Consider the following 17378-nt stretch of genomic DNA (forward strand, 5'->3'; position numbering starts at 1 on the left):
ATAATGCAGATAGCAATCCGATTTCAAGTGGGTTCCTGTGAACGCCTTTCGCAGGATCTACATGCGAAGGATGGCTAGTTGAGGCCCACATTGATGTTTATGGGAAATCCACCACGTTCATCAGTTTTTGAATAATATATTATGATATTGAACCAGAAATTACGAAAATCCAATTCTCATATGGGCCACACGATTGATGATTGAATGTCCACCATTGAGACATACGTGGGGCCACACAAGATTTGAAACATGATAACTTATAACTTTTCACTAATATGTGTATAGAATTTACTTTGTGAATGGTATAGATGGTATAAAAAAACACGGTGGACCCAGGAAGGTTTCAACGGTAGGAGTTTACCTACACACGTTTATCTTATGCATGGCGCACATGAGTTTTGGATTTAGATCATTTTCGGGCCCATCACCTAAAATGATATTGTAAACCTGTTGGGCGTGGTGGATTTCCTATATTCATCATGGTGGGTCCCACTGAACTTCACGTCGCATGAAGTTCCTGCGAAAGTGGTTCGCGGGAAATCCGCATCCATATCTGAAGGAGATTCAGAACGATTCTATTTGATGACTGAATACGAAATGAACTATTTCTCCTTCTCATGGTCAAAGAGGAGCAGGTCTACCTTCGAGTTCCAGACAACCTATAGGACACACGGCTCCAGAAGATGTACAACCATACCGTCGATGGGAGTTGAGGCTGACGATACAGCTCGCTTCTTCCATTGTAATCAAGTAAGGAAGGAGCTAGGAGTATATAAAGGAGACTTGGGCATGGAGGCAAACGTGCATATTGGGCCCACTATGTGGTAAGGTATGTGTTGTGTGTCTTGAGGAGCAACTCTATCTTTCCTTCCTCTCGCCACAGTATCTCTCCCACCAAACGGTAATGGCGAGATGGTATCTGTAAACCACAGTGGGCGTTCAGATGTGTTTGGACTTCATTTGTGGAAGACTCAATCGAGCCATTGGATAGACCAAGTTCCATTTTTAATGTCTTGCCAATGATCCTAACCGCGTGCAGGGTCATATGTATTCCACGGTTGCCAACCATCCATTTGATTATCAACAAATGGATGGTATGGATGAACAAAATCCACTATATGTTCTGTAATACTCCATCTCTACTGATTCCCACCATGTACTAAAATATTTTTATTTATATTTTCAGTTTGGAAGACACTTTGAAGATCCTTCTTGTTGTCATCAGAATTACAGGTATGTTGTGATCACCCCTAATCGGATTGCTTTTTTCCATATTTATTATTATTATTTTTCCATATCACTTCATTCTATATGGATCTATTTTATGATTCTATTATCATATAGAGTGTGTGTACGTAAGTGTCTTATTAAAATATTGGAGATTAAATCTCATATATGGGTGTGTATATGGAGAAGTAATGCCAAAGCACCACATGTAAGGAGGATAACCACTACCATTTTTAAATCGGTGATAAACTAGCAGAAGAGTTTGTGACTACAGGAATCATCCATGCTCAAGGTGCTACCTTATGCGGGCGACATTAAGAAAGTTATATTAAATGCATGGTTTCGATCATCGGTATGTATGGCTATTGTGGACCATTTTTAAAAAAATCAAAGACCTATGTTCAGCTAGACAAGCCAATGGTCAAGATAATCTTTGCAGTTTGATTACTAGACCATAGACTATTGAGAATAGTAGGCAAAGATTGGATGGTTCTGATTATGTAAACATTATGTGAGTTCCACTATGTTCAGCTGGACGCATGTTGCTGAGAACGCAGATTGCAAAGAAACTGCCAGTAGCACCTCACGGTCGGACAGTGCTTTGTGGGCCCCACCATGATGTATGTGTTTTATCCATGCCGTCCATCCATTCTCAATCACTAATTTAGGCATGAGCATAAATATTAGGCAAATCCAAATTTTCGGTGGACCACACCACACGAAAACAGTTGTGATTGAACACCTACCACTCAAAACTCCATCCAAGCCGTTCATTAGCTCACACAAACCAGGATGAAGGGAAGACAAAAATAACAGGTTGATCCCGAAGTTTTGTTGTTCAATCACCACATTTTCCAGTGGTGTGTTCAACCTGAGATTTGAATCTACCTAATTTTTGGTCTCAAATGAGCTGGCAAAATGGGTGGATGACATGGTAAAAAACATACATCATGTTGGGCCCACATAACACCGTCCAACGCAGTGGGGAAAATATAAACATACATCATGTTACTTTCCTAATTTTTGATCATTTCTTCTTTCTTGAAGCAATTACAGCAATTCAATTCAAAATATCATCCAAATGCAGTGGGGAATATATGAATAGTCCAGATTGACGATGGGTGGTTTCATGCCTTGCATTCCCTCTACATGCTGTTATGAAAATCCAACCTTTCATTTGGTGGCCCTAATGGACGGTCAAGAACAAAAAAAAAAATAGTCTACATCAACAGAAGAAAATGCAGAAATGGGATGCCTATCTGAGGGGCCACTATGATGTATGGTTTTATCCACATTGTTCATTCATTTTGTCATATCATTTCAGGGTGCAAGACCGAAAATGAACCAGTTCCAAGGCTCAGGTGGACGTAGGCCGATAACTCGAATACAGTGTCCCATACCACCGTATTTGGCTCACGAGTCTAGTTTGCTCACCGCTGCTTTCTGTGGTGGAGTCCACTTGAGCCTTGGACCTGTCTATTTTTGGGCTTTTACTGTGTGAAGTGGATGGACGGTGTGGATAAACCCATAAATCACGGTGGCCACTCAGAGCATCTGTTCCTACCTACGGACGGCTGGGTTAGTACACAATCCGCGTCCGGCTGAAGATTGGATTGCTATGATCTCCCGGAAACTTTATGTTGATGGTCTGTTCATGTTGGGATCCCTCTGACCAATGGTTTGGATCATCATAGTGTGGGCTCCACTGGCAAGAAATGAGGTTCCAAATATTTAAGCCAAGGAGCTTTCTGTAATTTCACCTACCAGAGAGTACAGACGCAAACACTACTCGCGAGAGTACATTATCGAATCCTAATCCCCATGGGTGCTAATTTGGCATGTTGGTATGCGATCAACACCGTTCATCGTCCAGTTGCCAGTGTAGACATCCTATGGCCCGATTATCTTCTCATGAACTGGGCCTCACGTTGACCAGTTCTTTCTAATAATCCATCTTTCTCATTCACCTGAGAACCACACGATAATCAGTCCAACTTATCTTCTGGATGGTACACATAAACCTTTGCCGTCCACTTGATCCCGTGCATCGATTTCACACACATGTTCCTTACATTGGCACTTGTTGTAACATCTCGAAAAAATCCGTACAAAGACCTGAGTACCACCTCAGGCAGAAATCACTAAGGACCAAACCCTTTAGAAATTAAATGAGAATTAGCTAAGTGTTAAACTAGATTATCTGTGAAATTAGCTCTAATCACTTTAAATATGAACTGCAAGACTTAAAACCAGTAGAATCGCTAACGCTACATTACCTAAAAATCTAGGATCAATCTCAAAACCCGGTTGCTCTTGGGAGCACATTAAAACTCCGTATCAGACCTGGACCGCGCGTCGAAAGTCCGATAGCCACGAAACTATACAATTAGGACCACCTTGTTGGACTTGTTAACCATCTTGGAAATCAAGTCCTAATAGTATCCAAAAACACACAACTTGTGCCCAGGGCGAAGTATGTGAGAAACGCGAAGATCTTTAAAAAATGAACTCGGTCGTTCGCTTGCAGGCCAAATCTAAGATTTCACACCATCAGAATCTGACCTAACTACATCCTTAGATCAGGAAAATTGCCCAACATAAGTCAATGTAATTGTGGCCTTGATCGAGTGTCGATGACCGTTGAACTGAAACTGTTCCTCTGTGGTCGATCCGTAAATCCGATCGGACCAAAAACTTAGCCTGACCTAGATCTAATGTCAGGGCCCCCAGATGAGCTTCGTTGGCCTGTAATAGCCGACTTCTGGCCATAACCTAAGTATACCATGGCCCTGGGGCCATTTTCATCAGTTTTGGGCCTATATAATGACCTAAACCCACCTCTCTCTCATTCCATACGAATTTCAAACCTTAGGAGAGAGAAGAAAGGGAAAGAAAGGGAAAAAGAGAGGGAGAGAGAGAGAGAGAGAGAGAGAGAGATAGTTGCTGGGATTCTTCCCTGCCGCTCCACTTGCTAAATCACCGTTTTCGTGTCGCGATACCGGCGATGCCGATTCCGTTATTGGATAAGAAATCCTAACCCTAACCTGTTTTAGATATCCAAATAGGAAGATTGACGAAATAACTAACCTATTTCATAATTCATGTAGTCGTTGTGCCGTAAACAAAGACGTAGTATTCAAACTGAGCTCATTACGAGTCTACCGGTGAAAGGTGCGGACTATAAATGTTTGGGTTATGGTTTTCAATGCTTTCAATGTCAGTTAATGATTTATGACTGAATTAATTGCTATCACATATGCCTAGATCCGACGTTTTTCTTACATTACATATATACGTAAACTAAGTTGATTTAAATGCGTTCTATGTGTTTGTTGAAATGTCTGAATGATTATGGAATTATAATTTGTGCTTGTTATGATTGATGTTTGGGAATATATGATTGTTGTTCTTGTGGCAACTCCTGTGTAGAAGGATTTGCTAAAATATGTGTTTTAACTAATTTATTACATATATGTAATATGTGTAGTCTAAGTGTTTGGTAAAATGCCTGAATGAGAAAATGCTTGTTGAAATATATTTAATAGGATGTTGAGATAGGATTTTCAATCCCCTTATCTATAGTTACAGTTTCCTTCATGTAACCGTGCTTTATGGATGAATGCCTAGTATGTTAACATGCACTCTATGAGTTCGTTAAAATGCTTATATGAGATGTATATTTGAATTGGTTGCTACATGCTATTTTAACTATCAAACATGAATGCCTATTGTGTTTGAGTATGATTGGGACTACTATATAGTCCAGGCAATCGGTAATGATTTCCGAGTTAGTGGCCGAGGTCGTTTCGCCACACAAGACATGTTCGAGGAATCCGAGTCGTACGCTGCTTGTCGACAGTGGTTAGGCCACGCGGAATGCTCACGCACTCCATGTCAATCAAATTAACGTACGTTCGTACCAGTCGAGCTTGTCAAGCAACCCGATTGGCCTAATATATGTTCACTATATATGGACACAACTACTTGAATATAAGGTACCAACTTACCATTGAAAAGCTCGTTTAACCTTGGTACCTCGATCCGTTAAGACTCATGAGCCAGGCATGGTGGTATGAGACACCGTGGTCGAGCTGTCGGCCTACGCTGGGGTGACGAGCCTCCCCGTAGTGTCCAGTGAGCAAACTAGACTCGTGAGCCAAATACGGTGGTATGGGACACTGTATTCGAGTTATCGGCCTACTCCACTATGTGACGAGCCATTCCTGTAGTGTCCTCGAGTATACACTAGGACTACGTTAAGGTGACGAGCCTTTTCGTAGTGATCTTGCGTATAAACTAGGTCTGTGCTAAGGTGACAGCCTCTCCATGGCGACCTGTAACCTGCCCATCGTATGTGATTGACTAGGATTGACTACCCTATATGGATCATTGTTTGGGTAATGATATAAGGGAGGTACCTTAGCTTTCCGAATCTGTTGTATAAATAAGCCTAAATAAGAACTTGGTTAACACGATCATGCATCCGCATTGCACGGTGCTTTGACGAGAAAGTACACGTGTCCAGAGTGGTACATGCCGCGATCATGAGATGATGTCGATGAGGGAGTGTAGGTGAGGGCATACATCATTATCACATACCATCACTACAAGAAAAACGGGCAAAGGCTACGGCCAAAAATCATAGCAAAAGCCCTTTTGCTATGGATATAATCCGTAGCACGTCCGTCGCTATTGGTGGGGTAGCTAAAGGTATAGGTACAAATAATATCCGTATAATAGATACCAATAGCTACGGATATTATCTGTAGCAATAGATACCAATAGCTATAGATTATATCCGTAGCCATAGATACCAATAGCTACGGATTATATCTGTAGCAATAACTTTAGCTACCCCACCAATAGCGATGGACGTACTACGGATCGTATCCATAGCAAAAGGGATTTTATCCATAGCAATAGATACCAATAGCTTTGGATAAATGCCGTAGCTATAGCTACGAATTATATTTGTAGCTATTTTTTAAAAAATTGTAATAATACGACCTGTTTCCATTGCAAGAACCTGCTGTGATTGATAACTCATCTAAGTTTAATGCTGATAGAAATAGTACATAAAATGCAATCAGAAAAAAAATGATGTATTTATTACAAATAGCAATCAAATTATACAATGCATCCTACATTCACATTTCTAAATAAACAATACTTCACTATGCTTAACCTATCATAAGAATTACAACTAAGGCATGCCCTCATGTGCAATAAATAAATACACTCCAACACAATAAACACCCTCCATAAGCATTCAATAATGCTCACATTTTTATAGAATTCTCTTCCTTCAGATGATTAATTTCAGCAAATGCAGAAGATAGATCTTCTTCTTTCCTTGAAACTGCAGATGTAACTTCTGTGGACTTCGACATAAGATTACTTTCAAGTTCTAAAACCCTTACCTTGAGAAAATGAATTTCATCCTCCACTGACTTCTTTAGCTTGTCGGCCTGTATAAAATAGCATTTGTAGACATAATCAAACAAGCATGCCTTTGTACACATCTCAAAAGGAAGAAAGACAAAAAAAACACTTATATATGAAGAAATAAAAAAATGTACCTACAAATCTTCTAAACTATGGCAAAATCCAACATGAGTAAGGTGTTCAAACCTAAGATGGACTTTTAAACTTAAAACCTAGGTTTAGGTTAAGGTTATAGGTTTAAGTTTAGGTTAAGGTTATAGGTTTAGGTTAGGTTTAGGTTATAGGTTATAGGTTATAGCTTTAGGGAATTGAGAATAGGTTAAGGTTTAGGTTTAGGAAATCGGGTTCGGGTTCGGGATCGGGTTTAGGTTTGGGTTTTCAAGTTTAGGTTTATGTTTAGGTTAGGGAGTTGAAATTAGGATTAAGTGTAGGTTTAGGTTTGGGTTAGGGAGTTGAAATTAGGATTAGGTGTAGGTTTAGGTTTCGATTAGGGGGTTAAGATTAGGATTAGGTGTAGGTTTAGGTTTAGGTTTAGGGATTTGAGAATACATTTAGGTTTTAGGTTTAGGTTATAGGTTTAGGTTTAGGTTTTAGGTTTAGGTTATAAGTTTAGGTTAAGGTTTAGGTTATAGGTTTTGGTTTAGGTTAAGGTTATAGGTTTAGGTTAAGGTTTAGGTTTAGGTTATAGGTTTAGGTTTAGGTTATAGGTAGGTTATAGGTTAAAGCTTTAGGGAATTGAGAATAGGTTAAGGTTTAGGTTTAGGAAATCGGGTTCGGGTTAGAGATCGGGTTTAGTTTGGGTTTTCAAGTTTAGGTTTAGGTTAAGGAGTTGAGATTAGGATTAGGTGTAGGTTTAGGTTTAAGGATATGAGAATACATTTAGGTTTTAGGTTTAGATTTTGGTTTAGGTTTTAGGTTTAGGTTAAGGTTATAGGTTTAGGTTAGGTTTAGGTGTAGGTTATAGGTTATAGCTTTAGGGAATTGAGAATAAGTTATAGGTTTAGGAAATCGGGTTCGGGTTCGGGATCGGGTTTAGGATCGGGTTTAAGTTATAGGTTTAGGTTTAGGTTATAGGTTATAGGTTTAGGTTACAGGTTTAGGTTTATGTTTAGGTTTAGGTCAGGTTATAGGTTATAGGTTTAGGTTTAGGTTATAGGTTATAGGTTATAGGTTAAAGTTTAGGTTATAGGTTAAGGTTTAGGTTTAGGTTATAAGTTATAGGTTATAGCTTTAGGGAATTGAGAATAGGTTAAGGTTTAGGTTTAGAAAATCGGGTTCGAGTTTGGGATCAGGTTTAGGTTTGGGTTTTCAAGTTTAGGTTTAGGTTTAGGTTAGGGAGTTGAGATTAGGATTAGGTGTAGTTTTAGGTTTAGGTTAGGGAGTTGAGATTAAGATTATGTGTAGGTTTAGGTCTAGGGATTTGAGAATACATTTAGGTTTTAGGTTTAGGTTTAGGTTTTAGGTTATAGGTTTAGGTTTAGGTTTTAGGTTTAGGTTAAGGTTATGTTATAAGTTTAGGTTATAGGTTATAGGTTATAGGTTAAGGTTTAGGTTATAGGTTTTGGTTTAGGTTTAGGTTTAGGTTAAGATTTAGTTTTAGGTTATAAGTTTAGGTTAAGGTTTAGGTTTAGGTTATAGGTTATAAGTTTTAGGTTAAAGCTTTAGCGAATTGAGAATAGGTTAAGGTTTAGGTTTAGGAAATCGGGTTCGGGTTTGAGATCGGGTTTAGTTTGGGTTTTCAAGTTTAGGTTTAGGTTAAGGAGTTGAGATTAGGATTAGGTGTAGGTTTAGGTTTAAGGATTTGAGAATACATTTAGGTTTTAGGTTTAGGTTTAGGTTTTAGGTTTAGGTTAAGGTAATAGGTTTAGGTTAGGTTTAGGTGTAGGTTATAGGTTATAGCTTTAGGGAATTGAGAATAGGTTATAGGTTTAAGAAATCGGGTTCGGGTTCGGGATCGGGTTTAGGATCGGGTTTGGGTTATAGGTTTAGGTTTAGGTTATAGGTTATAGGTTTAGGTTACAGGTTTAAGTTTAGGTTTAGGTTAGATTATAGGTTATAGGTTTAGGTTTAGGTTATAAGTTAAAGTTTAGGTTATAGGTTAAGGTTTAGGTTTAGGTTATAGGTTATAGGTTATAGGTTATAGCTTTAAGGAATTGAGAATAGGTTAAGGTTTAGGTTTAGGAAATCGGGTTCGGGTTCGAGATCGGGTTTAGGTTTGGGTTTTCAAGTTTAGATTTAGGTTTAGGTTAGGGAGTTGAGATTAGGATTAGGTGTAGGTTTAGGTTTAGGGATTTGAAAATACATTTAGGTTTTAGGTTTAGGTTTAGGTTTTAGTTTATAGGTTTAGGTTATAGGTTAAGGTTTAGGTTATAGGTTTTGGTTTAGGTTAAGGTTATAGGTTATGGTTTAGGTTTAGGTTTAGGTTTTAGGTTTAGGTTAGGTTTAGGTTAGGTTTAGGTTTAGGTTATAGGTTATAGCTTTAGGGAATTGAGAATAAGTTATAGGTTTAGGAAATCGGGTTTGGGTTCGGGATCGGGTTTAGGATCGGGTTTAGGTTATAGGTATAGGTTTAGATTATAGGTTATAGGTTTAGGTTACAGGTTTAGGTTTAGGTTTAGGTTAGGTTATAGGTTATAGGTTTAGGTTTAGGTTATAGGTTATAGGTTATAAGTTAAAGTTTAGGTTATAGGTTAAGGCTTAGGTTTAGGTTATAGGTTTAGGGTGTGGTTTAGGTTAAGGGTGTGGTCCCTGTAAATACAGATATAAACATGGCCTATCCAAATGGTCAGGCCCCTCCAATGTTGTCCACAGGAAATGGACAGCTTCATCATGGTCATAATAGCGATTCCCACCTTCCAGGGACCCCTGCTTAACTTCCGGATAGCTCTGACGCACATCCGGATCTGCTTTATCAATTTCGAGATAATATATAAACATGGGCCTGTCCAAATAGTCAGGCCACCCATATTGTTGTCCATAGGAAATGGACAGCTTCATTATGGTCATAATAGCGGTTCCCACCTTCCAGGGACCCCCGCTCAACATCCGGATAGCTCCGACGCACATCCGGATCTACTTCATCAATTTCAAGATAATATATAAACATGGGCCTGTCCAAATGGCCAAGCCACTTCATCAATGAATCATATATTATGAAGGAAAGAAGACTCACCAATTTAGCTAGCAAGGAGAGAGTGTTAGTGCTTGGAATGTCACCCTTTCTTTGAATAATGGATGTATATTCCACAATGCAATTTGAGAATGAGTAAGTTTTTCCTGAGAATCTACATACATATGAACCTACAGAAAGTAAGCAACAAGAAACATTCTACATAAATGCATTTGTACATCATTGCTATTTAGTTTCGTATGAAAAAAACTGACCTTTCTCAGGAAATCTGTCATCTTTGCCTTGCGTTAATGGAGAAAATAACCTTGAAATACATAATTTAGTTAATAGGAAAGATCAAATTGTAGACCGGCAATGATCAAATTGTAATTACATTCCCAGTATTTATGATGCAGAAACATTTGTAAACATCAAATTGTAGATGAAATGATGTAATAACTAGAGATATACATATGCAACTCGAGGAAGTCCACCGATCAGATAATTGTGATTGTTCAACATAGTAGATTTCTGATCTATTGAACATTAACATTGGGATCCACCTGACGAATGATATGTATCATCATCATTAATGCAAAATATCCCCCCATCTGTACAGACTATTGGCATTGAATGAAAATTCTGTTAATTCAGTCGAAGTTGGTATAAAAGCTTAGAAATTACTTACAAATTGCACATGTGGCATATAATTGTAAATTTGTAATAGAAGTTTTGTCATTTGATACAATAACTTCTAAGTCAAAATATGTAACAAAGATGTACTAAGAAAGGTGAATTAAGTCCCAAATGGGCTAAAGAAAAAGTAGGAATTAGAGGGTCCTAGTGCACATGTGGCAATGCCTTCCTGTATTCCCAAATCTTTACCTGTTGCAAACCAACAAATCAAGATGATACTTGAAGGTTCCAAATCATATAGAATATTTCAAAAATGGAATGATTATCTGAAATACGTTACTTATCTACTGCTGTAAATGAAACAATGAGACAACTAGTGCCATAACTAGATAGGTCTTTTAACTATTAATTTAATACAATTAGAGAAATTCGGAAGAAAATGATACAATTAGAGAAATATGGAAGAAAATCTTAAACTTAGTCGTAGCTGATGAATGTAAGTTCAGCAAATCAAGCTTCAGAAGAAACCTTCCATGCAGGTTTCAAAACCTGGACCACTTAGTTCAACCCTACTCAACCATGAGCAACCATGTCAGAGGTGCACTTAGGACGAGATGTGCAGACATAAACCCATTCAAACCAGTTTTTACCAGTAACGTTATTAATGAGATGGTAATACCCACACTTTCATGCCTTGCTTAAACTGAGGTATGAGCAGAAGTACTTGGTAGACAATTACAATGTTATTTTATTTAGAATAGATATCATGTACTGTCTTCCACAATTCTATGGCAGCCTCAAGAAGAGTACTGTTATTCACCTGTCTTTCAATACTGTTTATCCTTGAGAATCTTCTTTCATCCACTGCTTCAAATCATCTTCTGATTGTGCATCTCTGAAAATAAAGTCAAGTCTATACCTACTGCCTAGAAACAACTCAATGATTTTCAACTTCGTTGTTGAAACATGAATATTAATGTTCTCCACCATGCTAGAGTTTAAAGAAGAAAAACTTCCATTTCAACAATTGTTTAGGATATCCACACGGTCGGAAGAAATATTTTGAGCAAAGGTCACTTACCTGAGGGTAAAGATCACAGCTTCCCAACTCCTTCACAGCGAAAGGCAATCGTTCTCCATCTGTAACCTGAGAAGTTGAGTAAATGAAAATGTTACCATGTTAACTTCAACAGAATACAACTTCAACTTTGATATAGTACATGTCTTGCAAAAAGATAAATACAAGGTGAACTAACCTCAAAATCTGCCCCCACAGTCTTGATGTTCACAGTTTGAATTTCATTATGCTTAGCCCATATGATCTTGCCACTATTGTCCATACTAGCAACTGGTTCTTCTCGACCAATTTGTATCATAATGGTTCCTTCATCATATCCAATTACAACCCTATATGCAAAACAAAGACATATATCTTTAAGCAAGTAGACAACTTTAGGACAAGTTACTTGAACCTGTTTCTTCTTGAATAGTTTACCACTCAATAAGCTTTAATGAACAGTGAACACAACTTTTGTAAAATAGAACTAGTTGCATCATTCTCTCAAGCAAAACAATAAATATCTACATACTATGATGCCATGAAACCAATGATTGCAAACCACCTTGAACTATCCATTAATTGTTGAGAACCAAAATTTCTTCTTGTAACTTAAAACTCATTGGCAGGGAGAGAATGAAAAAGACAATGGTTAAAACACTCACTGGCCCGAACCTTTCATATATCCAACAGCCCACACTCGTTCAAGACCATAATTCAACGTGTTCTCAAGTCTGTACAGTCAAGAAACCAACGCAAAATTAATGTCATAACTCAAGCTAAACTTTTTTGCTTTATATGTTATGTGAAACACTAATCACAAAGCAAAGCAGAAGGCAACATACGCTCACACATAATAGTTATAGAAAAGTGATCAAGCTCAGGTCTTGCTACTACCAGTGCTTTAATGTCCACATTTCAATATCAATTTATTAAAACAGCATTTTAGTGAGAAATTGCTACTCAATGTGAAGGCTATAGACTGTTGGATATTTATAATCCCACAATCACAATTTAAAGAAACAAGTAATATATGAAGCAATTTCAACAAATAAAAACACCTTTAAATCAAGAATTAGATCCTACAACGCAGATATGGATGGCATTACACCATTTGATATTTGATTAGGATCATTAATCACACAGCATAATGCTAATCATAAGAGCATCACATCTGACAGATTTAATAAAGTACTTCTCGAAGTCTAGAGCCTCTCCTTAAGAAAACATCGGTTCACAATATTTATATTTAACTTACAATTGAGAAGACTAGGAAGTCAGAACTTGTAGTTCCTTCACAATTCTGACCATGCATCTAATCTAGCTCAACCCTTAAAAACTCTTTAAAACCAGCATATCTCTTTTAAAAAAAATTAAAACAATTAAAAAAAAAAACACTCTTTGAACCTACAAACGTGAAAGGACCTATTACCATCCACCATTTTCCTAACAAGGCTATATTGGAAGTTTGAAACTAATAGCTTGACTCTTAGAGATTCCATAAGAACATCCCAGGAAACAACACAAGTTGCCATTTTTGAAGAAATGGGCACCAAATCTCGAACCTTTGACTTATAGATTAGAAATTGATCACGTCAACACAAGTTGCCATTTTATGCAATCTGAGTCATTAATATAACATTAACGAGTCTTAATAGAAAGAATACAAGGACATCTTCTCAAGCAATTAAGTTGTTGAGCATGAGATTTCAGAATAGTAACAAAGTAGTTGTAGGTGACATACTTGGAAAGTACATGCAGTAAAAACAACATTTTACCAACAAAAAAAAAAAACATCATTTCCTCAATTTTTCCTCAAGGTCAAGTAGGAATTAAAGGTAAGTAATCCAAAGTATTTTGATGTTTGAAATGCTTATACTTCTTGAATCACAATTATTTCTTTAATTTTAAGAGCTTCATATATCTAGTGCATTAAAATATATGAAAAGCATTCTAATATGAAAGGAATTACCTCTCAAAAAAGAATAATTGGAAGGAATATGGAACTGGAATCTCTGGATATTGGAGTACTTGAGTAAAAGCAGTATGTGTACATATTCAAACAAACTAACCTCACAAATTTCTCCTCTTGATGATACATAACTCTAGCTTGTTTGCCTTATAGGGTCCAATATGGTGAGTCAACCTTGGAACTATCAAAGATAATAAAGGTATTGCAAGCAATAGATGTATTCGGTGATCATTCAAAAGTTCAACTGCCAGCCCTTGAGAAAGATTAACCTCAAATGTACAAGTTCCCACCTTCCTCCAGTTTAGAATGTGGTAAAGGGCTGTCTGGCAAAAAAATGACTCAAGCTGTAAAATGAGGCAGATAGAGCAAGTCTTAATTAATAATTAACAACACTAGATACGTACAGTCTGTTTGACAGAAAATAAATGAAATGGCTGTCTAAGCGAATACTTGGTTCATATCATGCGACCTTAGCATGTGTGTCCACTCATCAGCTCTTCAACAGTGACCTAAATATTCTAACATGGTCTAGTCCAATAAAACTATGCTGATTGAACATCCTAACTACTGAAATGGTGTCCATCAAATGGGTGGATAAAAATCATTGGTAACCATCAATAGGCAAGTCAGATGTTTAAGATCAAATAATTAGTGTGATATTTAGGGACAACTCCATCAACAATAGGGCCAACCACCCAAGATTTGGACAGTCTCTAGATTGTCAAATATGAATGTCATATGTATAGTCAATGAGTGATAACACTTAAAACTAGAAAATGTAACAAGAGAAAAACCATAAGACGAATGGAACTCACCTAGCTCTTGGTGAAACCCAACAAGCAACCTACTTCCTAATGCCACGAGCTCCTCGAATTTTGTAATCCTGTGATAGAAGGGAATTTTCTTACTCATGGCATTCAACAAACAAATGACATGATTGCATAAGATTAAGAAGGGAAAAAGAAAAGAAAAGAAAACACTCCAGATGGAAATGGTTTATGCATCACAAAATCGAGCAGAGAAACAAAATAGGTGCAAGCATCATCTTAAAACAGTTATATAATAGGTCCCATTGTGGATTGTTCATATTCAAAAGAAGCATTTTTGAAGAATCAATTAAGCTGAAACAGCCAACTTAGGTGGGCCACACCACAAGAAACAAAAGGGATTTAACGCCTACCAATGGAAACTTTTTGGGTGCCATGAAAGTTTTGTATCGGAATGATATTTGTACCTATACTTTATTTGAGTAGTATAAGCTTATGAACGGTTTAGATGGTTGGCTCCAAGAAGGTTTCAATGGCGGATGTTTCCATTCTAACTGTTTCTTGTGGTGAGGCCCACCTGAATTTTGTATCCACCTGAGTGATTGCGTCCTACTAGGGGTGAACACCGAGTCGAGTTGACCTCAGCTCGGCCACTAGCTGATCCCAGCTTGAACTCAGCTCGGCTCGGTTTGGTCAGTAGGTCGGGCTAGTAATGCCGAGTTTCAGCCAAAATTGAGCCTATGCAGCGTTTTCACAAACACATACAGGGCACTTTCAGTTTCTCACTATTTGTAAAGCAGCAGCAAGTATTCCTTAAACACCTTATATGCAACATCAAAATCAAGGAAAAATGGTATTTGTTTGGTGTGCATACCTTCCTTGCCACTAGCCGGCACTTCGTTGAGTCATTTCATCAAACACTTGGTGAGCAACATCAATATCAAAATAACCAAGTCATCAAACTTCAAAGAAGAAATCCCAAAAATAAAAAAGAAAGAGAATTTTGTTTCATGAATTTAGCACTATTAAACAATCATGAATATATTAAAGCTAAGAAGATCAAAAGAATATCACCTTCCAGAAGTGGAAACCCTAATCCGTTGGATTTGTATGCCGATGAGGTGTGGTCGGAGCACCGTTACAATGCCGTCGTAGGGCAGCTGTGTTGCGGTAGAACAGAGCTACGACATGTTTGCAAGGCAAATGACAGAGAGAGAGACAGGGAGAGAGAGTGCGCAAGAGAGAGAGAGAGACAGGGAGAGAGAGTGTGTGAGAGAGAGTGCGCGCAAGAGAGAGAGACAAGGAGAGAGAGTGAGCGAGAGAGAGACACACAGGGAGAGAGTGCGCAAGAGAGAGAGAGAGAGAGACAGGGAGAGAGAGTGCACGAGAGAGAGACGGGAGAGAGAGCGCGAGAGAGTGTTTAGGTGCGGCTCTGTTTTGAGCGCGGGCCCAAATTTGGGGCTCTTCTGACGGACGGACTAATTAAGGACTCCGTGGGGCCCACCATGATGTATTTCATTAATCCATTCATATCCATAATTTTAATAAATTATTTTACTTTAGGAAACCAAATTTCAGGTATAATTGAGGCCCAACTGGACCACACCATAAGAAGCAACTGTAATTTAATATCAATGTTTCCAACCATGTGGTCCACTTGAGCCTTCGATCTTGCTAATTTTTTTTCAACCTCTAAAGTAATATTTACAAATATATAGATGGCTTATATAGAACATATATTTTTTTAAGCCTCATAGAGCCCCTTACAGTACTATTAATTATTAATGGTGTATCAACTTTTTAGCTACGGATTAAAACCGTAGCAAGTATAGCTAAGGTTTATATCCGTAGAAAAAAAGTAACATGGTCTGAATCCTTTGCCCCTTTTTTTGGTAGTGCATTCCTGCATTAACAAGAATACTTAGGATATGATTGTTATACTGCTTTATTATTACTGCTTGATTGAATTGATAACATGTTAACCTTTGCCTTATAGCTCCACTGAGTTGATCACTCACTCCCACTCTGGGATGGTGTTTTAAAACACCAACTAGACTTTGTTATAGTTTCAGATGAAGGCGAGGCTTAAGAGATGGAGCCTGCCTTCTATGATGACGAGGAAGAGTTCTCCTATATGCAACTCTTGGGTGGGTTTATGTAGACCTAGAGTTGCGCTATCGGGACTACTGGGATATGGAATAGAGGACATTACACTTAATCATTTTATAAATTTTGGTATAGTACATGTAACTATTTGACCTAGTGACGTTTATACTCTGGGGACTTACAATCACTTATATGCTTATATGTACTTATCACAGTCTTCCGCTTGCGTAATTTAACTGTCTCTGAAGTATGATATGTTGATTTGGTATAATCTCACTCATATTTAATACACTAATACAGATAACATTAAATTATAATTTTCTATGTTGCATAAGTGATGTGTCGGAACTTAGGTGTTGAGCCTCTGCTCGACCCTCAGATTTCAGAGTGTTACACTTGTAGATTTAGAGATGGGGTTTGAAATTCTACTCTCGCGAGTAGCCACCGCCTTTCTTACTTACAAAGAAACTAGGGTTTGAAAGGACTTCACAAACATCCCTCTCTCACATTTTAAGCTCTCTTTTCGTCAAAACCCTAACCCTAGCATAGAAGCACGAAATCTGGAAGAGTTGATTGTGTCATTCGCCATGTGGGACTCACGTGTGGAGATAGTGTTATGAATGTTCTGGCATGATAGATTGTAATTGTGTAATCTTTTTCCACCATCGCACCACTTGAATGATGGTTTTACACACATGAACGTGATAAATAAGTTATGAAATTTAATGGTGTAATCCTTTACACGTACATTGAAGGCCAACCGTCAATCAATTTAGGTGGACCATTATCCTTGAGGCGTAGGTGATAAACAAGTAATGGATGACATGGATGAAGAAGAAGTGGCTGCATGCATATTTATTCTTGCCACAGGAGCATGTGTCTCTGCAATTGGTGAATGCTCTCGTACGTACATGTTTAAACAACCATCTAGACAAGGCGACGAAGAACAGTCCAGATTCATCAACTCTATTGTGCGTGCTAATGACACGGACTGTCTAAATTAACTTAGGATGACTTGAAGAGGTTTTTTCCTCCTTGCTCAATAGTTACGAGATAAGA

The 17378-nt window shown here is 37.9% G+C and overlaps 1 protein-coding gene across 2 annotated transcripts; it reads right to left on the bottom strand.

Annotated features, from left to right (window-relative positions):
- Window positions 1-11141: 11141 nt before the first annotated feature.
- On the bottom strand, window positions 11142-14434 carry LOC131253063 (coatomer subunit beta'-1-like). 2 transcript variants are annotated; one of them, XM_058253887.1, is made up of 6 exons: window positions 14262-14434; window positions 13547-13769; window positions 12140-12208; window positions 11674-11824; window positions 11495-11564; window positions 11142-11339 (listed from the first exon to the last, which is right to left on the bottom strand). In XM_058253887.1, exons 2-6 carry the CDS (start codon window positions 13573-13575, stop codon window positions 11287-11289), a joined length of 372 nt encoding a protein of 123 aa, XP_058109870.1. In that variant the 5' UTR covers window positions 13576-13769; window positions 14262-14434; the 3' UTR covers window positions 11142-11286. The 2 variants fall into 2 exon arrangements, with proteins under 2 accessions (XP_058109870.1, XP_058109871.1); XM_058253888.1 differs by having other exon boundaries at window positions 11142-11312; window positions 11499-11564; window positions 14262-14432.
- Window positions 14435-17378: the final 2944 nt, after the last annotated feature.

This window comes from Magnolia sinica, chromosome 8, assembly GCF_029962835.1.
Source record: "Magnolia sinica isolate HGM2019 chromosome 8, MsV1, whole genome shotgun sequence".
Classification (NCBI taxonomy): Eukaryota; Viridiplantae; Streptophyta; class Magnoliopsida; order Magnoliales; family Magnoliaceae; genus Magnolia; species Magnolia sinica.